Source organism: Crocodylus siamensis, chromosome 1 (genome assembly GCF_052110815.1).
Source record: "Crocodylus siamensis isolate JL-2025a chromosome 1, ASM5211081v1, whole genome shotgun sequence".
Classification (NCBI taxonomy): domain Eukaryota; kingdom Metazoa; phylum Chordata; order Crocodylia; family Crocodylidae; genus Crocodylus; species Crocodylus siamensis.
This window is the reverse complement of record NC_143395.1, coordinates 172,775,238-172,792,889: the sequence shown is the minus strand read 5'-3', so window position 1 is coordinate 172,792,889 and position 17,652 is coordinate 172,775,238. Positions and strand designations below refer to the sequence as shown.

At 42.4% G+C, this 17,652-nt stretch overlaps 1 protein-coding gene across 1 annotated transcript in view; it reads left to right on the top strand.

The window, feature by feature from the left end:
* The window catches only part of SMYD2 (SET and MYND domain containing 2), a 47,956-nt gene that overhangs the window by 21,801 nt on the left and 8,503 nt on the right, over nucleotides 1-17,652 (top strand). Inside the window, exons 6-9 of the mRNA XM_090049041.1 lie at nucleotides 3,034-3,101; nucleotides 9,991-10,093; nucleotides 12,999-13,109; nucleotides 17,074-17,194. Coding sequence (XP_089905167.1) covers nucleotides 3,034-3,101; nucleotides 9,991-10,093; nucleotides 12,999-13,109; nucleotides 17,074-17,194 — 403 coding nt within the window. The remainder of the gene's footprint in view (nucleotides 1-3,033; nucleotides 3,102-9,990; nucleotides 10,094-12,998; nucleotides 13,110-17,073; nucleotides 17,195-17,652) is intronic.

Genomic DNA, 17,652 nt, shown 5'->3' with positions numbered 1-17,652 from the left:
TCTACTGACTGCCAAATATATTGCTTCACCCAGTCCCACAGCTGAGTCTTCTCTCTGACATTGACTCTTGGAGACATTGCTCTCAGCTTAAGGTGAACTTTTAAAAGTGTGTTTACACTAGAACTTTTAGCTCAGGTTAACTGATTAGCATTTAACATGCTTGTCAATAGCCATTATGGGCAGCTATCAAATGTTTGTGTCCTGGAACAAGCTCCTTTTGGTTTTAGCTGTAGGGTAAAGTTTTTTTTCTAGAAAAAACCTGGAGCGGGGTGACAGGGAGAGTCCAGGCTTGTACTTTACAAATGCATGCTAAGTAGTGATTGGTTAAGTCAAATGAACAACAGTAGCGTAGATGTGATCTGTTTCTCCCCAAAGTTTTCCTCGCTAGCTTATTCTCTGTTACTGGTGATAACATTACCTATCCCTACTCCTGTAGCCAAGGCCAGCAACCTGGGATTTGGTCATCTTTGTGTCTCACCCCAATGTGTGTGAGCCTCAGTATTGGATGCAATGTCCACGGCACCTCTGAGATGCAATTGTTTATATTCTGCAAAGCAGAAATTCTTTTCCTAGCTCTCTTTATCTCCCATTCTCTGTTACTACAAACTCCTTTTCTCTAGCAGCCCTGTAGTTTTCCTGTCTTTTATCCATATAGAATTCAGCTATTGAGGTCAGTCCCCTAGCCTATTAACCTGACCACATCACACTCTCATGAAATTCCCCAATTTACTTCTCTGGACTTCTCAACGTTCATCCCATCACACTCCAATATCTTGGTAACCTCATCCCCCTTCCCCCCATGTGTTGTTTTACACTTGTTGCACCTTATTTTTAGATCTGATTAGAAGCTCTTTAGGGAAGAATATGTTTATACAGCACACAGCACTTTGCAGCCACCAGCCTTGACTTGAGATCCTTTGAAGCTACAATGCTATAAATAGTACTTTTTACAAGCTATTTTACTGTCCTAAAGGTAGTGATTATGTGTGTGTTTGGGAGGGGAAAGGTTTTTGTTATTGCAAATTCCTTTAGCATCCCTGCAATTCACATTGTATCTGTGGTAACAGTTATGAGTTTAAGTAATTCAATGTTTTGTTTTGTTTTTTTTAAATTTGAGGGAAACTTCTGTGCTTCTAGCATACAGAAGCTACATATAGGCTGGTTAGCAAAGTATAAAACTGTTTCTAGTATTTCTTCCCACTTTTTTTTTAAACTAGAGTACAGGGAGGAAAAGGAGGAATTATTTCAAGGAGTTTTGTTTTTAGGAGAAAATCTTTATTTACATGATTGGTTGTGCCTAAATCCGTTGTGACACTTGCTTCTGAGATAATCATTTTTGTTTCATTCCAATATTTCTATAAGAAAAAGAGATTTTGATTTATGACAAGGAGGAGCAGGGTGATGGGATAACTTTTCATTGACTTCAGTGTGGCTGGCAGCGAAAATGCAACTGACGTATTCAATAGGACATGCATTTTTAGTTGCTGTGAATGTATATGAGAAGCAGAGTTTTTTTTGATTGATAGTATATTTATTGTCACTGAGACTTTTGATTTCAATGCTGAAATTCTCATTTAGGCTAAAATGCAATTGATTTCTATGAATAAAATGAGAATTGGGATTTTGGAAATTTTTTTAAAGATTCAATAATGTTTTAATATGTAGTTTGTCTGACTTTTTGACTTATGTCTAGGTATTTTCGTGTTGAAATGTGAAACCATTCTCTAACCCCATCCTTTGTCACTTGCCCCCTTTTAATTTCCTCAGTAGCTTCTGCCTCCTTTGCCCATGAAAAGTTCAAGGTCCTTGTTCACTACTATCATATATTTGTATTTGTATTGTGGTTTCAATTCAAAAACACAACCAGTTGCATCCCCATTAGGCCCTGTCCTCTATACCATATATTCATTCAAGGCTCTGCACAACCATGATCTGGCTCTTGTTCATGTCTACACTTTCCCTCATGCAGGTAGTGTTGTCTAGTTCCTCTATTTTTCAGCATTTCTTTTGCACCAAACTCTGGTCCCATTGGAAATGATAGCAAAATTCCTTTGTTAAAACAAGATTCAGTCCCTCCTTTGTTCTGCCACTTCTCAGTGTCATGCCTGGCTTCACATTGTATCCTCTCCTTGGAACAGATCTTGCCCACTTTCTTCCATGCTCTTAAGTTTCATGTCTTGTGCCTGGCCTTCCAAGGCTGATGTCCTCCATGTTGTGGACCAGAGTAGGACTCTACACAGTTGTACTTGAATGCTTGGTTATTGGTCTTTTGTGTAGGTTCTGCTAAATGAGATTGCAAATTCATCAGTGTGAGGACTTGGTCCTTCCTGTTTCTCTGAAGTGTCTTTTGACAACAGTGGCCTCTGTACATGTGCTGACTATGAAGATAAGAAATTGTAACCATATTATTCAGGTTTGCTTTTCAGTATAGTCATAGGCAGATCCAGGATTTTGTAAAGGGAAAAAAGCTCCAGAGCTGCTCTTGTCCTACTCCAGCCAGGCATGGGGAAACAGTTTCAGCCAGGGACAGCAGCAGCAATGGTGGTAGTGGGAGGGTTCACCTGGTCCTCCCTCTGCTTTTGGGCTGGTGGTAAACATCTGGGGGGACTGGGCACAGAGGGGGAACCTACCTGCTGCAGCTGGTGTCTGCTAAGTCTAGCAGGCCTCATGCAGCCCAACTGGCATGGGGCAAAACTTGCTTCTGGCATTCCCTCCTACCCCTGGTCAGGTAGGGACAGTGGTAGGTAGTGATGGGCAGGGGAGAGAGAAGGAGATAATGCAAAGGGAGGAGACATACTGCTGAGCATGGAGATGAAGGGGGAATTCTTATCTGCTCCAGGGACTTAAGTCCCTGTGTGCTGCTTGTGCAGTGAGATCTAAAAGAGGGATGTAGCTGTGATATTGCACCTCCTCTGGATCTGCCCCTAAGTATAGTTACCTCTCCAGGGAGATCTGTTATGTTAATGTCGAGTGTCAAATTAAAGTGGATTGGGCTGGCCAGGGAGCTTTGCTAATGTTTCTTTATTCTTTTAGGTTAACTGTAATGGCTTCACAATCGAAGATGAAGAACTGTCTCACCTGGGGTCAGCAGTATTTCCTGAGTAAGCTGGATTTTACTTTTTTATGGAATATGCATATTTATTTTAAAAAATCTCTACTGCATGTTAGGGGGTGTTGTACTCAAACTGAATTAAAATGTAAATTAAGATATGCCTTTCTATTAGTATTGTTTCTAATAAAATACTTAATTTATTTTGCATTTGACTTATCTTGGAGTGTCCTACAACCCACTTCAATAAAACACTCAAGGTTATGCCATGTTTACGTGACTGTAAGATGAGGATTTTTTTTCTTCCAGTCAGTATGAGGAAGAAAAGACTCTTGTCTGTATTTACATACAAGGAAATCTGAATACCTTGGCTATCATTAAACTGCTGCCAGAAGCTGCATGTGCTCAGAAATGGAAGCCAATTATGAAATTAATTAATTGCAGCCAACACTGAACATGCTTGTGAAACACATGGCCCATATTGGGCAAACATACTGATGGGAACCTTTCTTTGTATGTGGCCCTTAAAAAAAATATGGGTAGGTGTTCCCTCCCTAGGGAACTGGCACCAGGCTTGGAGGTACCGCAATACCAGACCAGCACTAGGAGCGCCAGAGCCAGCCCTGACACCCCATCAAATGCTACTACATCAAATGCTACTACATTTTATTTTAGCCAAACAAAACTGAGATGCTGATGGAAACCTACCCCAAAGATAGGTTAGTGCAGCCTATTTGAATAACATATAGTACCCATTGTACTCAGTCCCCCTCTCTTTTTCAAGTCATGGTGAACCACTACATTAATTACATTTCAACTTCCCCTTCATGCACACAGCTGAGCACTGCCTTTCTTTCCCATTTCCATTGACTCCTGTTTCTTCACCAGCCTTAAATCCCTGGCAGATATCACTTTAACCTCCATGTAGGTAAGATGCTCTGTTACCCCCCTCTCTTGGCCTGTTGTTTGTGCTTAATGTGACCCTGCCTTCCGTGAGTTAGAGCTGGACCAGGTGATCCCACGCCTCATCTGCATGTAAATTTTTGGAGGATCCCAGGACTCATGACAACAACATCTGGTTCTATTTATGAGTGAGGGGCTAATTAGCACATGGATCCCTTGTGGGGGTATCTGGAATGTATGCACATAGTGAGCAGTGCTGGGCTGTGGGATTATAAAGGCTTGAAAGGCTGTTGATTCTGCTGAGGCCCAGCCCACTGAACTGTATGATAAATCATGAGACTTTTGGCTTTGGACTAATATCGTGCATAGTTTGTACTATGCATAAGTAGGTACACAAGTGCTGCTTAAAAGTTTGCAAAAAGGTAAAATGCATCAATTCTGGACAGACTTAGTCTGTAGGTACTTGTAGTAGTTTGCCTTTATGCAAATTACCGCAGGTATGCTTATTTCAAAGTCAGTGTTTTCAGGTTTGCCCCTCACTTTTTCATTTGCTCGGGGAGAGCAGGGTCTGACAGTAAGGTGGGGAAGGGGCTTCAGGCAGAAGAAATTGTGGGGGCAGAGGACAAGGAGGCTACCTGCCCCCCCCCTTTTTTTTTTTAAATTTCCCTGCTTTAGCAGTGGGAGTGGGACAAATTCAGAACAAACCTCCAATAATTAAATTCTGTACCTGGAGAATTTATAACAACTATATACATTTTTAATACATAGAATCTAATTATTGGGGGATTGACTTATATTTAAGGTCCTCTTATATTTGAGCAAATATGGTAGTTTTATGATTTCATACAGTGTTGTTTAAAACCTAATGGGTTCATCTCAGTTGCACTATGAGTTTGTTTTGAAGCCGTAAAACTCAGGTTGTGAACTAAAATCCAAGATTCATACGAACTAGTAATTTGCTAATCAGTGGTCTTTGCAGATGACTGATGTAATAATGGTGCCTACTCTGAGCACTTACTCTGGAACAGCTGGTGGTATCCCATCTAGATGCAGGTGTAATATACCCTGGTGTTAATGTGTGTCTGTGTTCAGGTCCAAAGCTGACGACAGTCCTCCCCTGTCGGAGTAGCTGCATCCATACCAAGGGTGGAGCAAAAGTAGGTTTAGACTGGATATTGGGAAAAAGTTCTTCACTGTTAGAACAAACAGGTTCAGGGAGGTGATTCTCCCTCTCTACGTGGCACTGGTCAGGCCACAGCTGGAGTACTGTGTCCAGTTCTGGATGCCGCAGTTCAAGCAGGATGCGGACAACCTGGAGAGGGTCCAAAGAAGAGCCACTCGTCTGATTTGGAGGTGTGCAGGGAAGGCCCTATGAGGAAAGGCTAAGAGATCTCTCTTCAGCCTGTCCAAGAGAAGGCTGAGAAGGAGACCTTGTGGCGGCATATAAATTCATAAGGGGAGAGCAACATGAAATGTGCGATGATCTGTTTACCAGGAACCCCCTGGAACAACGAGGAACAATGAACAATTCAAGGAGCTGGCAGGCATCATAGCTCAGCCCGTGGCGTGGATCTTTGAGAACTCCTGGTGCTCTGGTGAAGTGCCCAAAGACTGGAAGAAGGCCAGTGTGGTGCCTATCTTCAAGAAAGGGAGGAAAGTAGATCCGTCAAACTACAGGCCCATCAGCCTGACCTCTACCCTGGGGAAGGTCTTGGAAAAGATTATGAAAGAGGCCATCGTTAACAGACTAGCTGATGGTAATATCCTGAGGGATAGAGAGCATGGGTTTGTTGTGGGTAGGTCTTGCTTGACCAATCTCGTTTCCTGTTGTACTCGGCCTTGGTGAGGCCGCAGCTGGAGTACTGCATCCAGTTTTGGGCTCCACAATTCAAAAAGGATGTGGAGAAGCTTGAGAGGGTGCAGAGGACAGCCATGTGCATGATCAGAGGTCAGCAAAACAGACCTTATGACAAGACTCTTCAGCTTGGAAAAGTGCAGGTTCAGGGGTGATCTGGTGGCCACCTATAAGTTTATCGGGGTGCTCACCAGGATCTGGCAGAATGACTATTCACCAGAGTGCCCCAAGGGATGACAAGATGGAACTGTCACAAACTAGTCCACAACCGATTCAGGCTGGACATAAGAAAGAACTTTACTGTCCGAGCCCCCAAGGTCTGGAATAGACTGCCGCCAGAGGTGATTCAAGCACTCACTTTGAACACCTTCAAGACATACTTGGATGTTTGTCTTGCTGGGATCCTATGACTCTAGCTGACTTCCTGCCCCTCGGGCAGAGGGCTGGACTCAATGATCCTCCAGGGTCCCTTCCAGCCCAAATGCCTATGAAATGGCCATAAGCTATTGGAGAGTAGGTTTAGACTGGACATTAGAAAAAACTTCTTCACGGTCAGGTTTGCCAGGATCTGGAATGGTGCTTGCCACATCCTTGGAGGTTTTCAAGAGGAGACTGGACAGGCACCTGGCTGGGATCACATGATCCCAGGTTTGGTGACGCTTTTGTTGCCTGCCAGGAGCAGGGGGTCAGACTAGATGGCCCACTGAGGTCCCTTCCGACCCTAGAATCTATGAAACAGTGAGGCAGTGGAATAGATTGCTGAAGGAAGTTGTGGACTTTCCACCACTGGAGATGTTCAACAAGGTTGGACAGCTACTGGTCAGGGATGACACGGGCATAGCAGAACCGAAGCATAGCTATGTGTATTTCTCATGCTTCTGGGCTTTGTTGGTTGCCACATGGGAGTGGGAGGAAATCTTGTGCCCTTGACCCCCAAGCTTTCTGCTGCGTGTCAAAGTTGTGGGGGTTTTTTGTCTTTTAAATCTTCTGCAAAGGCATTAGGTGTTTCATAGATTCATAGATGCTAGGGTTGGAAGGAACCTCAATAGATCATCGAGTGCCACCCCCTGCATAGACAGGAAAGTGCTCGGTTCAGATGCCCCCAGCCAGATGCCCATCCAACCTCCTCTTGAAGACCCCTAGGGTAGGGGAGAGCACCACCTCCCTTGGGATCCCATTCCAGACCTTGGCCACTCTAACTGTGAAGAAGTTCCTCCTAATGTCCAGTCTAAATCTGCTCTCTGCTAGCTTATGGCCATTATTTCTTGTAACCCCCAGGGACACCTCAGTGAGTAGAGCCTCACCAATTCCCTTCTGCGCCCCCATGATGAATTTATAGGCAGGCACAAGGTCGCCTCATCCTTCTCTTGCGGAGGCTGAAGAGGTCCAGGTGCCTTAGTCTCTCCTTGGAGGGCTTGACCTGCAAGCCTTTAACCATGCAAGTGGCCCTCCTCTGGACGCTCTCCAGCCTATCCACATCCCTTTTGAAGTGTGGTGCCCAAAACTGCACAGTACTCCAACTGTGGTCTGACCAGCGTCCGATAGAGGGGAAGTATCACCTCCTTGGTTCTGTTTGTCATGCATCTGCTGATGCATGATAAAGTGCAGTTAGCTTTTCTGATGACTTCGTCACACTGACGACTCATGTTCATCTGGGAGTCCACTAGGACTCCAAGATCCCTTTCCGCTTCTGTGCTACCGAGCAGGTCATTTCCTAGGCAGTAGGTGTGCTGGACATTTTTCCTCCCTAAGTGCAGCACTTTGCATTTCTCCTTGTTAAATCGCATTCTATTGTTTTCTGCCCATTTGTCCAACCTGTCCAGGTCTGCCTGTAGTTGTTCCCTGCCCTCCAGTGCGTCCACTTCTCCCCACAGTTTTGTATCATCCGCAAACTTGGATAGAGTACACTTCACTCCCTTGTCCAAGTCACTGATGAAGACGTTGAAGAGCGTCAGTCCAAGGACTGAGCCCTCTGGGACCCCACTACCCACTCCCTTCCAGGTCAATACCGACCCATCTACTGCCACTCTCTGGGTATGACCCTCTAGTCAATTTGCCATCCACTGGACTGTGTAATCATTCAAGTCACAGCCTTTTAATTTGTTCACCCATATGGGGTGGGATACCATATCGAAGGCCTTCCTAAAGTCTAAGTAAACGATATCAACCCCTACTCCTGTGTCGAGGTGTTTTGTAACCTGGTCATAAAAAAAGACTAGATTAGTCGGGCATGATCTACCCACTATGAACCTGTGCTGGTTTCCCCTCAGCATAATTTTTCCTGCTGGGCTCTCACATATATGAGCCTTAATAATCTTTTCAAAGACTTTGCCAAGGATGGAGGTGAGACTGACTGGCCTATAGTTGCCTGGATCCTCCTTCCTCCCCTTCTTGAAAATAGGGACCTCAATGGCCCTTTTCCAGTCCTCCGGGACTTGGCCCACGTGCCACGAGTGCGCAAATATTCTTGCCAGCGGCTGTGCAATGATATCGATAGCTCTGGCCTTTCTAACTGCTTCCCTACAACTGTGAGCTGAGGAGGCATACTCCTCTTTAGTAATCTCTCCCTGTTTCCACTGCTTTTGTTGGCTGCATAAAAAGTGCAAAGAGTTCCAGAGGTGACATTTCCCCACCCCCCATGTGTGTTCTCACCTCACATTCATCCCTGTTCTTCAGTCTGTGTGTCCTCACCTGGTGCTCTCTGAACAAGTGATGAGTTCTTGCTCAGCATTATGCCCCTCAGGTTTTTTTTATAAATTCCTCTACCCTCTCAGATGTTTTAACATGATATATTTTGTTGCTACACCAGTAGAAAAAATGCACAAACTCTGTCAGCTCTGCATATAAACTAGAGCTAGTAGAGTTGCTCATGGAAGAGAGCAGACAGCTCTCTCTAGTGCTGAAGAGGAAGAAAGGTACCATGGAGCTTCGGGGCCTGATCACCAGTGGTCCTGGTGAATATGGCCCTTGGCAGCAAACAAGGGCTGTGCAGATTCCACCTGGGTCACTCTCATCCTGTAGCAAAGAAAACTGCTGTAGGCATCTGTTCATTATAAGTCCTATACTGAAGGCAGTGCTGAGCCCTGCTCCCATTACTCCATTGCGGAGCAGAGAAAAAGATCTCCTGAGTGTTGTTTCACAACTCTCATCTTCAACACCATCACTTCCGTGTTTAGCTGCTCAGCAAGTCTGTGAATTTTTCTTTGTTCTGACCAGAAGCAATTATATATTTGCTTTGGGGATAAAGAAAGTAAGTTAGATAATATATGTAATAAAACACACACACATTGTCATAGCCCAGTGTTAAGGAGGAGGTACTTTTCTCCCAGCAGGTAAGCTTTTTCCTTCTTCTACAAGAAGAAACAACTAATTCCTCAGTTTTAAACTTAACTCGTGGTAAATTTGTAGCGTGCTTTTGTGCTCATTAAAGTTAATTGGACTATTACCCCAGATCTCAGTAGTACAAGCAACTAACTGTCTTGTTTCCCAAGTTTATCTATGTGTCCTTACAGTAATACTTAATTATATACTTAAAAGGCTTTCCTTCCAAAAAGATCCCCAGACACTCACCAAGTATGCTTTACTTCCCACTGGTTGATTTGCCACTTTCTTTAATGTGAACAGGAGCAGTCCTTGTATGCATGTCACTGGACGTGTCTACACGTAATGCTCCTTTGCCGTAGCAACACAACGTAGCGTCAGCAGGCAGACCCCATGATGCCACAGCTATGTTGCTGTAGCGATGCACTCCACCATTTTAGCTTGTTGCTAGGGCAATGTAGTGCCTAAAAATAACTGTGTGCAGTACCGGCTGTTACTATACCATCTTTTAGTACTTCGAAAAGTAACAGTGGCTCCATAGCAGCATGTTTAGATGTGCCCACTCAATTACAGACCTGTCTGCATAGCAGGAACCAAGAATCAGCATGCTGTATAATAAGAGTTGGGAGGTCAGAGGACCAGTTTGTCTGATCCTATTGGCATTGCTCTTGTGTAAATATTAAAATAGCAATTCTGTAGCCTTTGCCGATGTTACATTCATATTAAACCCTGGAATAAAAACATCTGAAATAAGATGATTGAGCTTTGAAGCTTGTTTGTCTGCTGAAGTGTTGCTTAACTTTTGGTCTGTTTCTTTGAGAAGAAGTAAGTCTGGCTTTTTTGTTGTTGTTGCTTTTTACAGTGTTGCGTTGATGAATCACAGTTGTTGTCCAAATGTAATTGTAACATATAAAGGGACCTTGGCTGAAGTCAGGGCTGTCCAAGAGATTGAACCTGGGGATGAGGTAAATCCATTTTATATGAGTATTTTATTTGCAGTATTGTGCATGCGCCACTGCATGGCAGGGAATCCAGCTTTTCATGTTCACTCCATTTAAAGGTGAGTGACGGTTCTGAAAATGCTCACTTAAACGTTCAGGGTGGGTGAGATGTGATCCTGCAAGGCAGCATAATTTTGGGAGAAGAGCAGGGGAAACTGGAATTCAATTTCTGATACCAGTTCATCACTTTGATATGGTTCCTTTGTGCCTCAGTTTGCCAGTTTGTAACCTGGGCAGAATAACAACCCCTCAAGGTTGTTTTGTGGCTTAATTTGTTGATTATTTGCCTGTTGCATTGAAGTCTCCAACTGAAATGAATCTGAATATATGCAAGCTATTATTATTTCTATAACTTCCATTACAACAGTACTACAGTAATGTTGTTGAAGTATGCAGGAGGCGGCAACGTAAAACGGGGGAACAATTTCTGTCTGGGAAGATGATCCACATAATATGGAATACATCCCTGCCAGTTTGGATAAAATACAGCCTTGCATGACCCCAGATTGTTATGATCCCTTTGACTGGAGGTGGGACCAGACTTCCAGTAAAGGGCTGAATGTATTTTCCTTAACCAGAATAAGGCCTGTTAGGTTACATCCAGCATGTCTGAGTCTCAGTCAGTGATCTTCACTAGTATGTCTTGACCAGCAAAAAGCACGATTATCTCCAGTTTGACTTGGCCAGAACTGGGGAGAGCTGGTCTGTCATAACTGTATGTGACAACAACAGGGTCTTATATATTTAGATGATGTGTTTTGTGTAGGATTTTACAATTACTTCCCTGTTAATAACACTTGAATGGTAAAGGCTAACCTGTTTAAATTGAGTTCAATATTAATTTTGGTTGTGATTACTAAGCATATAAAATGAGATTTCAGCCAGTAAAAGGAGGAAAGCTTTTGGGATTAAATGATTTGAAGTGGTGGACCGTTTCTCACCTGAATAAATGGGGCAGGTGTGTGGCTCCTTTCTGAGAGTAGGGGATATGGTCGTAGGCTGATGTTAAAGGATTAAACAATGCTGCAACCCAGTTTTGTTAATTCGCATGAGACAGTTAAAAGCTGGTAATTTAACATGAGATTGTGGATAAACTTATCTCTCAACTGGGCTTGCTGTCTGAAGTCAAAATTTAACACGTTTCTTGACATGTTACTTGGCTGAACTCTGATTTTTGCAGAAATACTAATAAACTGTTGGTAGAAAATTCCCCAAAACAAAATGTTAGCATATTTCAGAGTTGTTCTTCTAACATATAAAAAACTTGCTGTGTGTTGACAAGGACTGAATAGGAATAAATGATTTTCCTTGTGCAAAACAGTCACGTGGCCTGTGTCCCCATCTTCTGGTTTATTCTTGCTATTGCATCAGAAAATTGTTAGTTTCTATTGTGTAAAGTCCAGTTCCTATTTTTTGTGTGTTTTGTGCCGGGGGGAAAATTGAGCATCAATACAGAATAAAGACAAGCATAAATAATAAATGAAATTGACTGTGGTGTTCAAAGGCACAGCAAAGAATGGATCAGATTGAGTGCAGCAGTTCAGACTTAATTATAAATGAGAATATTGTAATGAATTTGTTTCAGTGCAGTGGTGGCTGTAAAGTAGTCCACTGTTGTGTAATTATATGCTTCTTGGGGAGATACCTTTTTAAAAGATGGAACAGTTTGTTTGCAGGAGTACGGTAACAAAAAAATACTTTTCTGTACAGTACTCAAAAAAAAAAATCATAGCCTTTTTAGGCTAATAGTCACCCTTTCTAGAATTGAAGTTCTGGGAGCCAGGTTCTATTCCAACAGTTTGGTGCATAAGTGGACTTAGTTTTAACACGCTACCCATGTTCCCAAAAATCAGTTCATGCTAAAGGTGAATGGATCTTCTTCCTCCTTGCTGCTTTCTTGTGACCCACCCAGTTTTGAGTGTCAGATAATGATGATATGTTATAAAAGTAGATATATTAGTAGATATTCAGGACTTGAACAGGGTTAAATAGAATCTATTTAAGTCGACTTAAATGCATAATAGGTGGGATAGGCCCAATGTCTCTTCAGGAGAGAAGGGATCTCTTTTTTTAAAAGGATTCTTGCCTTAAACCAGGAGTGTCAAAATCACTGTAATCATCTGGACTAGAGCGGGCTACTTCTGGGCTGGACTGGGCTGTAGAGCCCACTGCAGTGGACTTCTGTGTTGCACAGCCCTTGCTTGCCAGCCTCCTGCCATGGGCCATATTCACCAGGACCACTGGTGATCAGGCCCCTATGCTCCATGGCCCACCGACAGCCTACAGGCCATAAGTTTTGACACTTCTGCTTTAAAACTTAGAAAGTTGTTAGGGAATATTTGGGTGCCCAACTTAAGTCCTGTTTTGTTTTTTTTTCTTTTTTCCCCAGGAAGTATTGAGCCCCAAGCCTCTGAAATTAAGGCTGATTTGAGGTATCAGAAGCTGGGAACCAAAATAACTAACCATTCTAATCTAGCAGAGGCCTGAGATGTCACTCTTAAAACTGTGACATATTTGAAGAGCTTTCTCTTCTATACATTAGATTGTTGCCTACCTTGGATCTCAGTCTCATTCATTGTTGGAGGAAATTTTGCTTTTGGTAGAAGGAAGAAGCATTCCTTTGGCTGACTGCATTTATAAAGGGGCAAAGGTTTGAGGCTGCCAACAGATGCTGAATGTAAGAATTAGTTCAAAGGAAATTGATTAGGTGGCAGGTGATGCAGTAACAGGGATATGGCAAAATGTAGAAGCATATGACAGTTTAATCACATTGAGTATTAATTCTATGTAAATGGATAATGTCTGTGCATTCATATGTGGTGGGTGTATTGTACAAACATTTTGATTAATTAGAATGGTTTTCTTCTAGGTTTTTACCAGTTATATTGATCTGTTATACCCCACAGAAGATAGAAATGACCGTTTAAGAGACTCCTATTTCTTTACCTGTGACTGCAGGGAGTGTACAACTAAAGAAAAGGTAATACAACAAAAGTAAAGAAGTATTTTCCTCATAAGCTAGTCGTATACCATAGGCTTGTTTTCTATGGGATGAATTGGAATGTAGTAGTGTGTTTCTTATAAAAGCTTTTCCATATCATTTTTCTCTACTGTAACTATGAACGATAATGTAATGGAATATCCTGGTAAGTATTTAGTTTAAGGAGTTTAGGTAAAGTGCAAAGTAAAAATACAGACTTTTAGACCTAGGCCATTCCATCAGTTATCTCCATTGATGGGAGTTTAAATACAAAAATAGGTTTTATGCCAAATTCAGGATTCTTTCCTTTTTCCCCCAGAATTGCAAAACTGGCTTGTGTTCATTGGATCATTTAGAGGTGTTCCAGAACGTAACAATAGAAATTCAAGAAGTCCCAGTGCACTTGATGATACCAGTAAAGTCGCTGAATGATTCATTTTTTTTTTTTTCTTCTGTTACCCCAGAAGTACCAGGAGGGTTCTGTAGGAGTTTAGGGCTTAATCCTAAACCTGCGGATGTCTATCTTTTGCCTGCTCATTTAAAGGCACAATAGGCTGTGATCCTTAGTCCCAACAGTCATGCCTCCTCCCATGCCACAGATGCATGGCAAGATGTGCAATATTGGGATTGTGGTCAGTTCCAAATTATGCCATACTTGCCAGTGAAGGGGGAACCTAGGATCATGATCCTGGACTCCCTCTGCCTCAGGAAATTGAAAGCTGGTGCCCAACAATCAGCTGATGGTCAGCTGGCTGTTGAAACTTATTGGGGCTGGTTTGAGCACTGGTGTGGTCTGTGTGGCCCACACTGGGGCCAGCTGAGACGCCAGATTGGTCCTTCTGCCACATGTCCAATTCAGGGCGTGATGGAAACCATCCACAATACTCTTACACATTTTGTGGAATAATTTTGTGGCTTATTTCTTGTTTTATTGTGCCATTAGTTGCCTGAATGTGTGGCCTGATTACTATTTAAGACACAATTAGCTGGTTAATTGCATCTTAAGTGTAACGTCTGCCAAGGGCCTTTGATACTAAAGAGTGCATCCTGAGGATTATTTGTACTGACTAGCTATCCCAGCCTGTTGACATGGCTTATTTTTTCCTGTGTAACAGCACAAAAATAAATGTATTGCATAGCTCTGTTCCACACCTATCTGTCATGGAATATAATGATGAGACAGCCTCCTGTAAAGTAAAATATGATTTGTTTACAATAAAAATAGTTTAGGTAAATGCCATATTTTAAAATGCCCGTGCTTGTTTTACTGTTTGTCAGACAATTTCCACATGGGGATCCAGGTAGGTATGAACATTTTATCAGCTGCTCTCCCTCCTATTCGTATTGTCCACCTGGAATATTTCTGTCATCTCAACCATTTCTCCCTCATGCTTTAGATGGCACCTCCTTTGAGGCTGTTCAATCCATCTGATCTCCAGTCTCCTGCTTAGCTAAACAACCAGCCTGTCTTTTTATTTATTTATTTTGCTTAGGAGATTGCTTAGAAGCTGCTGTGTACATGCAGCTACACATGTAGTTTACTGTTAAGTAGACTAATTAGCTCTGCAGTAAAGCATTGTTGTCTACAAGTGCACCAGTATTAGAGCACAGTATACTAATTAACTCTGCCCTAAGATATTATTGTCAGGGACGGTACTATCTTATGGCAGAGTAATTCACTGTCATCAGACGTGTGTGTAGATGGTGACTGTGTGTGATAATTGCACCCAGTCAGCCCAGGAAGCATGGGGCCAAATCTATGCCTGCCACCTAGCCACATAGTTCTGCACATTTGGTGCTCTCGTGCCCCAGCCACCTTTTCCCTGCTGACCCTCTTCAGCCTGCTGCCAGCCCAGGCCTGCTCCACCCTGGCTCAAAATCTGCTGTCCCAGGCACACATGTAGACACTGCACCTAGGAGCAGTGTACTCTGGCTCAAAGTACTCCACAGTTTATCAGTTTGCATTAATTGCAAGGTTAGGTGCACCTAGGATATAGGATCCTTGAAGTGAATAGTATCCTCCAGAGCTTGCAGCAGCTCCATGACACTTAAACTGTGTTTCCTGAAATGTAAAAATCTTGGCTTCATCAAAGTCATTGAGTTTTGCCTGTGGATATCACTGGAGCTGGTGTTGCACCTCAGCAGTGTACCTGTCATGAAATAACCTGTCATTTTGGCCCTTCAGGTTATCTCCCACTTAGAACTGTACACCCTTGCTAGTAGCCAGCATGAAAAAATTGGCACATGATGGGACAAAGTTCTTCAATAAATTGGGGCTTATGCTGCAAATGATCACTTCCAAATCGCAATAGCTTTCAGTCCAGTTTATTAATGTAATAGTGGCTGGAGCGGAACAGCAGAAAATCAGCCTCTTGCAACTGAACTTGTGGAGATGCCCTTTTTTCTGTAAATCTGAAGGGAAAGTGGAATATAGAATGGGATCTATTTTCCATTGAGTTAAATTTCTTGATGGACCCTAGAGTGTCAGGGTTTTTAGTTTGGGGATTTAGATAATTAACTTCAATAACGAGTGAAAATTTTGAAAACGTGAAGAATTACTTTAGTGACTGGAGGAGCACCCCAAGTACTGTTGTGCAGGGCACTTTACAAATGTGTATTACAACAATCCTGCAAAACTAGGGATTATTGACAGGAGGGAGATTCCAGATCAGTTGATCAAGTAGATGGGGAACCATAGATATGGCCTGTGCTGTCTCATTTGAAAACACTGAGATTGGAGAGTTTGAAATTCTATGTTCAGCTTTGTGCAGTAGGTGAGACTAGATGATAATTATGGTTTCTTATGGCTTTAAGAGCCATGAAATCTCTCTAGTATAACCAAAAGCAGAATTTTTCCTTATAGCTCTAATTTTAAATGATAGGAAAGATGAACTGAAAGAAGCTTAATCCAATTTTTTTGAAGTTTTGAGTGATTCTTTTATGTAGGTTGCACTGTGTGCAGTAGATCTCATGACTCTTTGCTCTGTTAGTTTGCAGACTGTAATGCACACAATGCTAGACAGTCTCTGTCCTTTTTAAAAATATATATATTTATCTAGGCTCAAGAGACATCTGACACTAGTCATTCATACTGACGAGTAAACTGGAGTTTACAATAGGAAACAGCATTACAGGGTAGTAATTTAAGAGCTTCTGGAAGTTCTGTAGAAAGCATCCTAACTTCCAAATGTTGATTCTTTCTCCTCCTTAATTTAGGATATCCCATGGCCTTCCTGAGGAGGCAAATGGGCAGTTGCCCATTGATGCAAAGATGTGACCCATTAGGATGTGTCTGTAGTAGGTGAGAAGACCATTACAGAAATACTGACTTCATAGAATGGTTTTCTGTCTTGTGGGGTGTAGCAGACCCCCAAATCACAAGTGATTCTGGGAAAACCATTCTGCCACATCAACTTATGAAATGCTTCCTGTGTTGTTGGTTAGACCAGTGCATATTGGGATTAATGAGATGCTTGTTGTCCAGTACTGTCTGAGCACTCAGATAGTAAGCTATCAAACTGTCTGAGCTTCTGAGTAACTCTGTCATGAGAGCACTGCCTTCTCTGGTGGAGGAAGAGGTCTCGCTAAACAGGTCTGCTTGTTTCTTCTCAGTGGCATGAGAAGCTGCTAGTTGGTTCCAAGCTGAAAATCCTACCCTAGTTGCAATCAGCTCATACAATCAGCATTTGTAAAACACCTTGGAATGGCTTTTGCAGATAGTCATTGTCTAGAAATTTGGAAGCTCAGTGCATTCCAACTAAAGTTTTATGGAAAAATTGGAGGTGTATCATTTACCTGTTATATATTTTTTCTGTCTGGAGATATCAGTGATTCTTTCTGGGGGAGCCAGGATCCCATCCATGCCTTTGAGTTCACTGTAATGGTTTTTGAACCCCTATGTATTTGTGTGCTTTTGTTGGTAAGCCTTGGGATTGCATTTTTAACTCTTCTCTGTTTCTTTAAGGATAAAGAAAAACTGGAGATCCGCAAACTGAGTGATCCTCCATCAGCAGAAGTTGTACAGGACATGATCAGATATGCCAGAAATGTGATTGAAAAGTTCAGGAGGGTCAAACACTATAAATATATCCTTTTCCTTGCCTTGTCTCAATCTTGCCATTTCTGCCTTGCCTTGTAATTCTTAAATATTTGATGTCAGGGTACTTGTTTGCTTGGAAGCTTCTTGGGGGAGTTTTTATAAGTATTTAGAAACTAGACTGACTTGTTCTCCTTTTTGTTTCTGTAAGAAATTGAAACTTCCTTTCTTTGGCAGGGTTGGGGCAAGAAAGTGGTGGGGTGGGGGGTGTATGTGTAAGAGAGAGACTGTCAGGGTATTGTATTGCTGCACTTCGTCTGTATGAATAGTGTTGTGCTAAAGGATGCTTATTTCTCTTTTAGAGTGGTATAGTTCCTGTCTTGGTTCAGGCACATTGTAACGGATAGAAAGTATAAAGATCGATTCAGCACACCCCAGAGCTGGCTGGGCTTTTGGCTAATCTATATTTTAGCACTTTTTAAGCCCTTAGTCGAAAAATAAAGAACT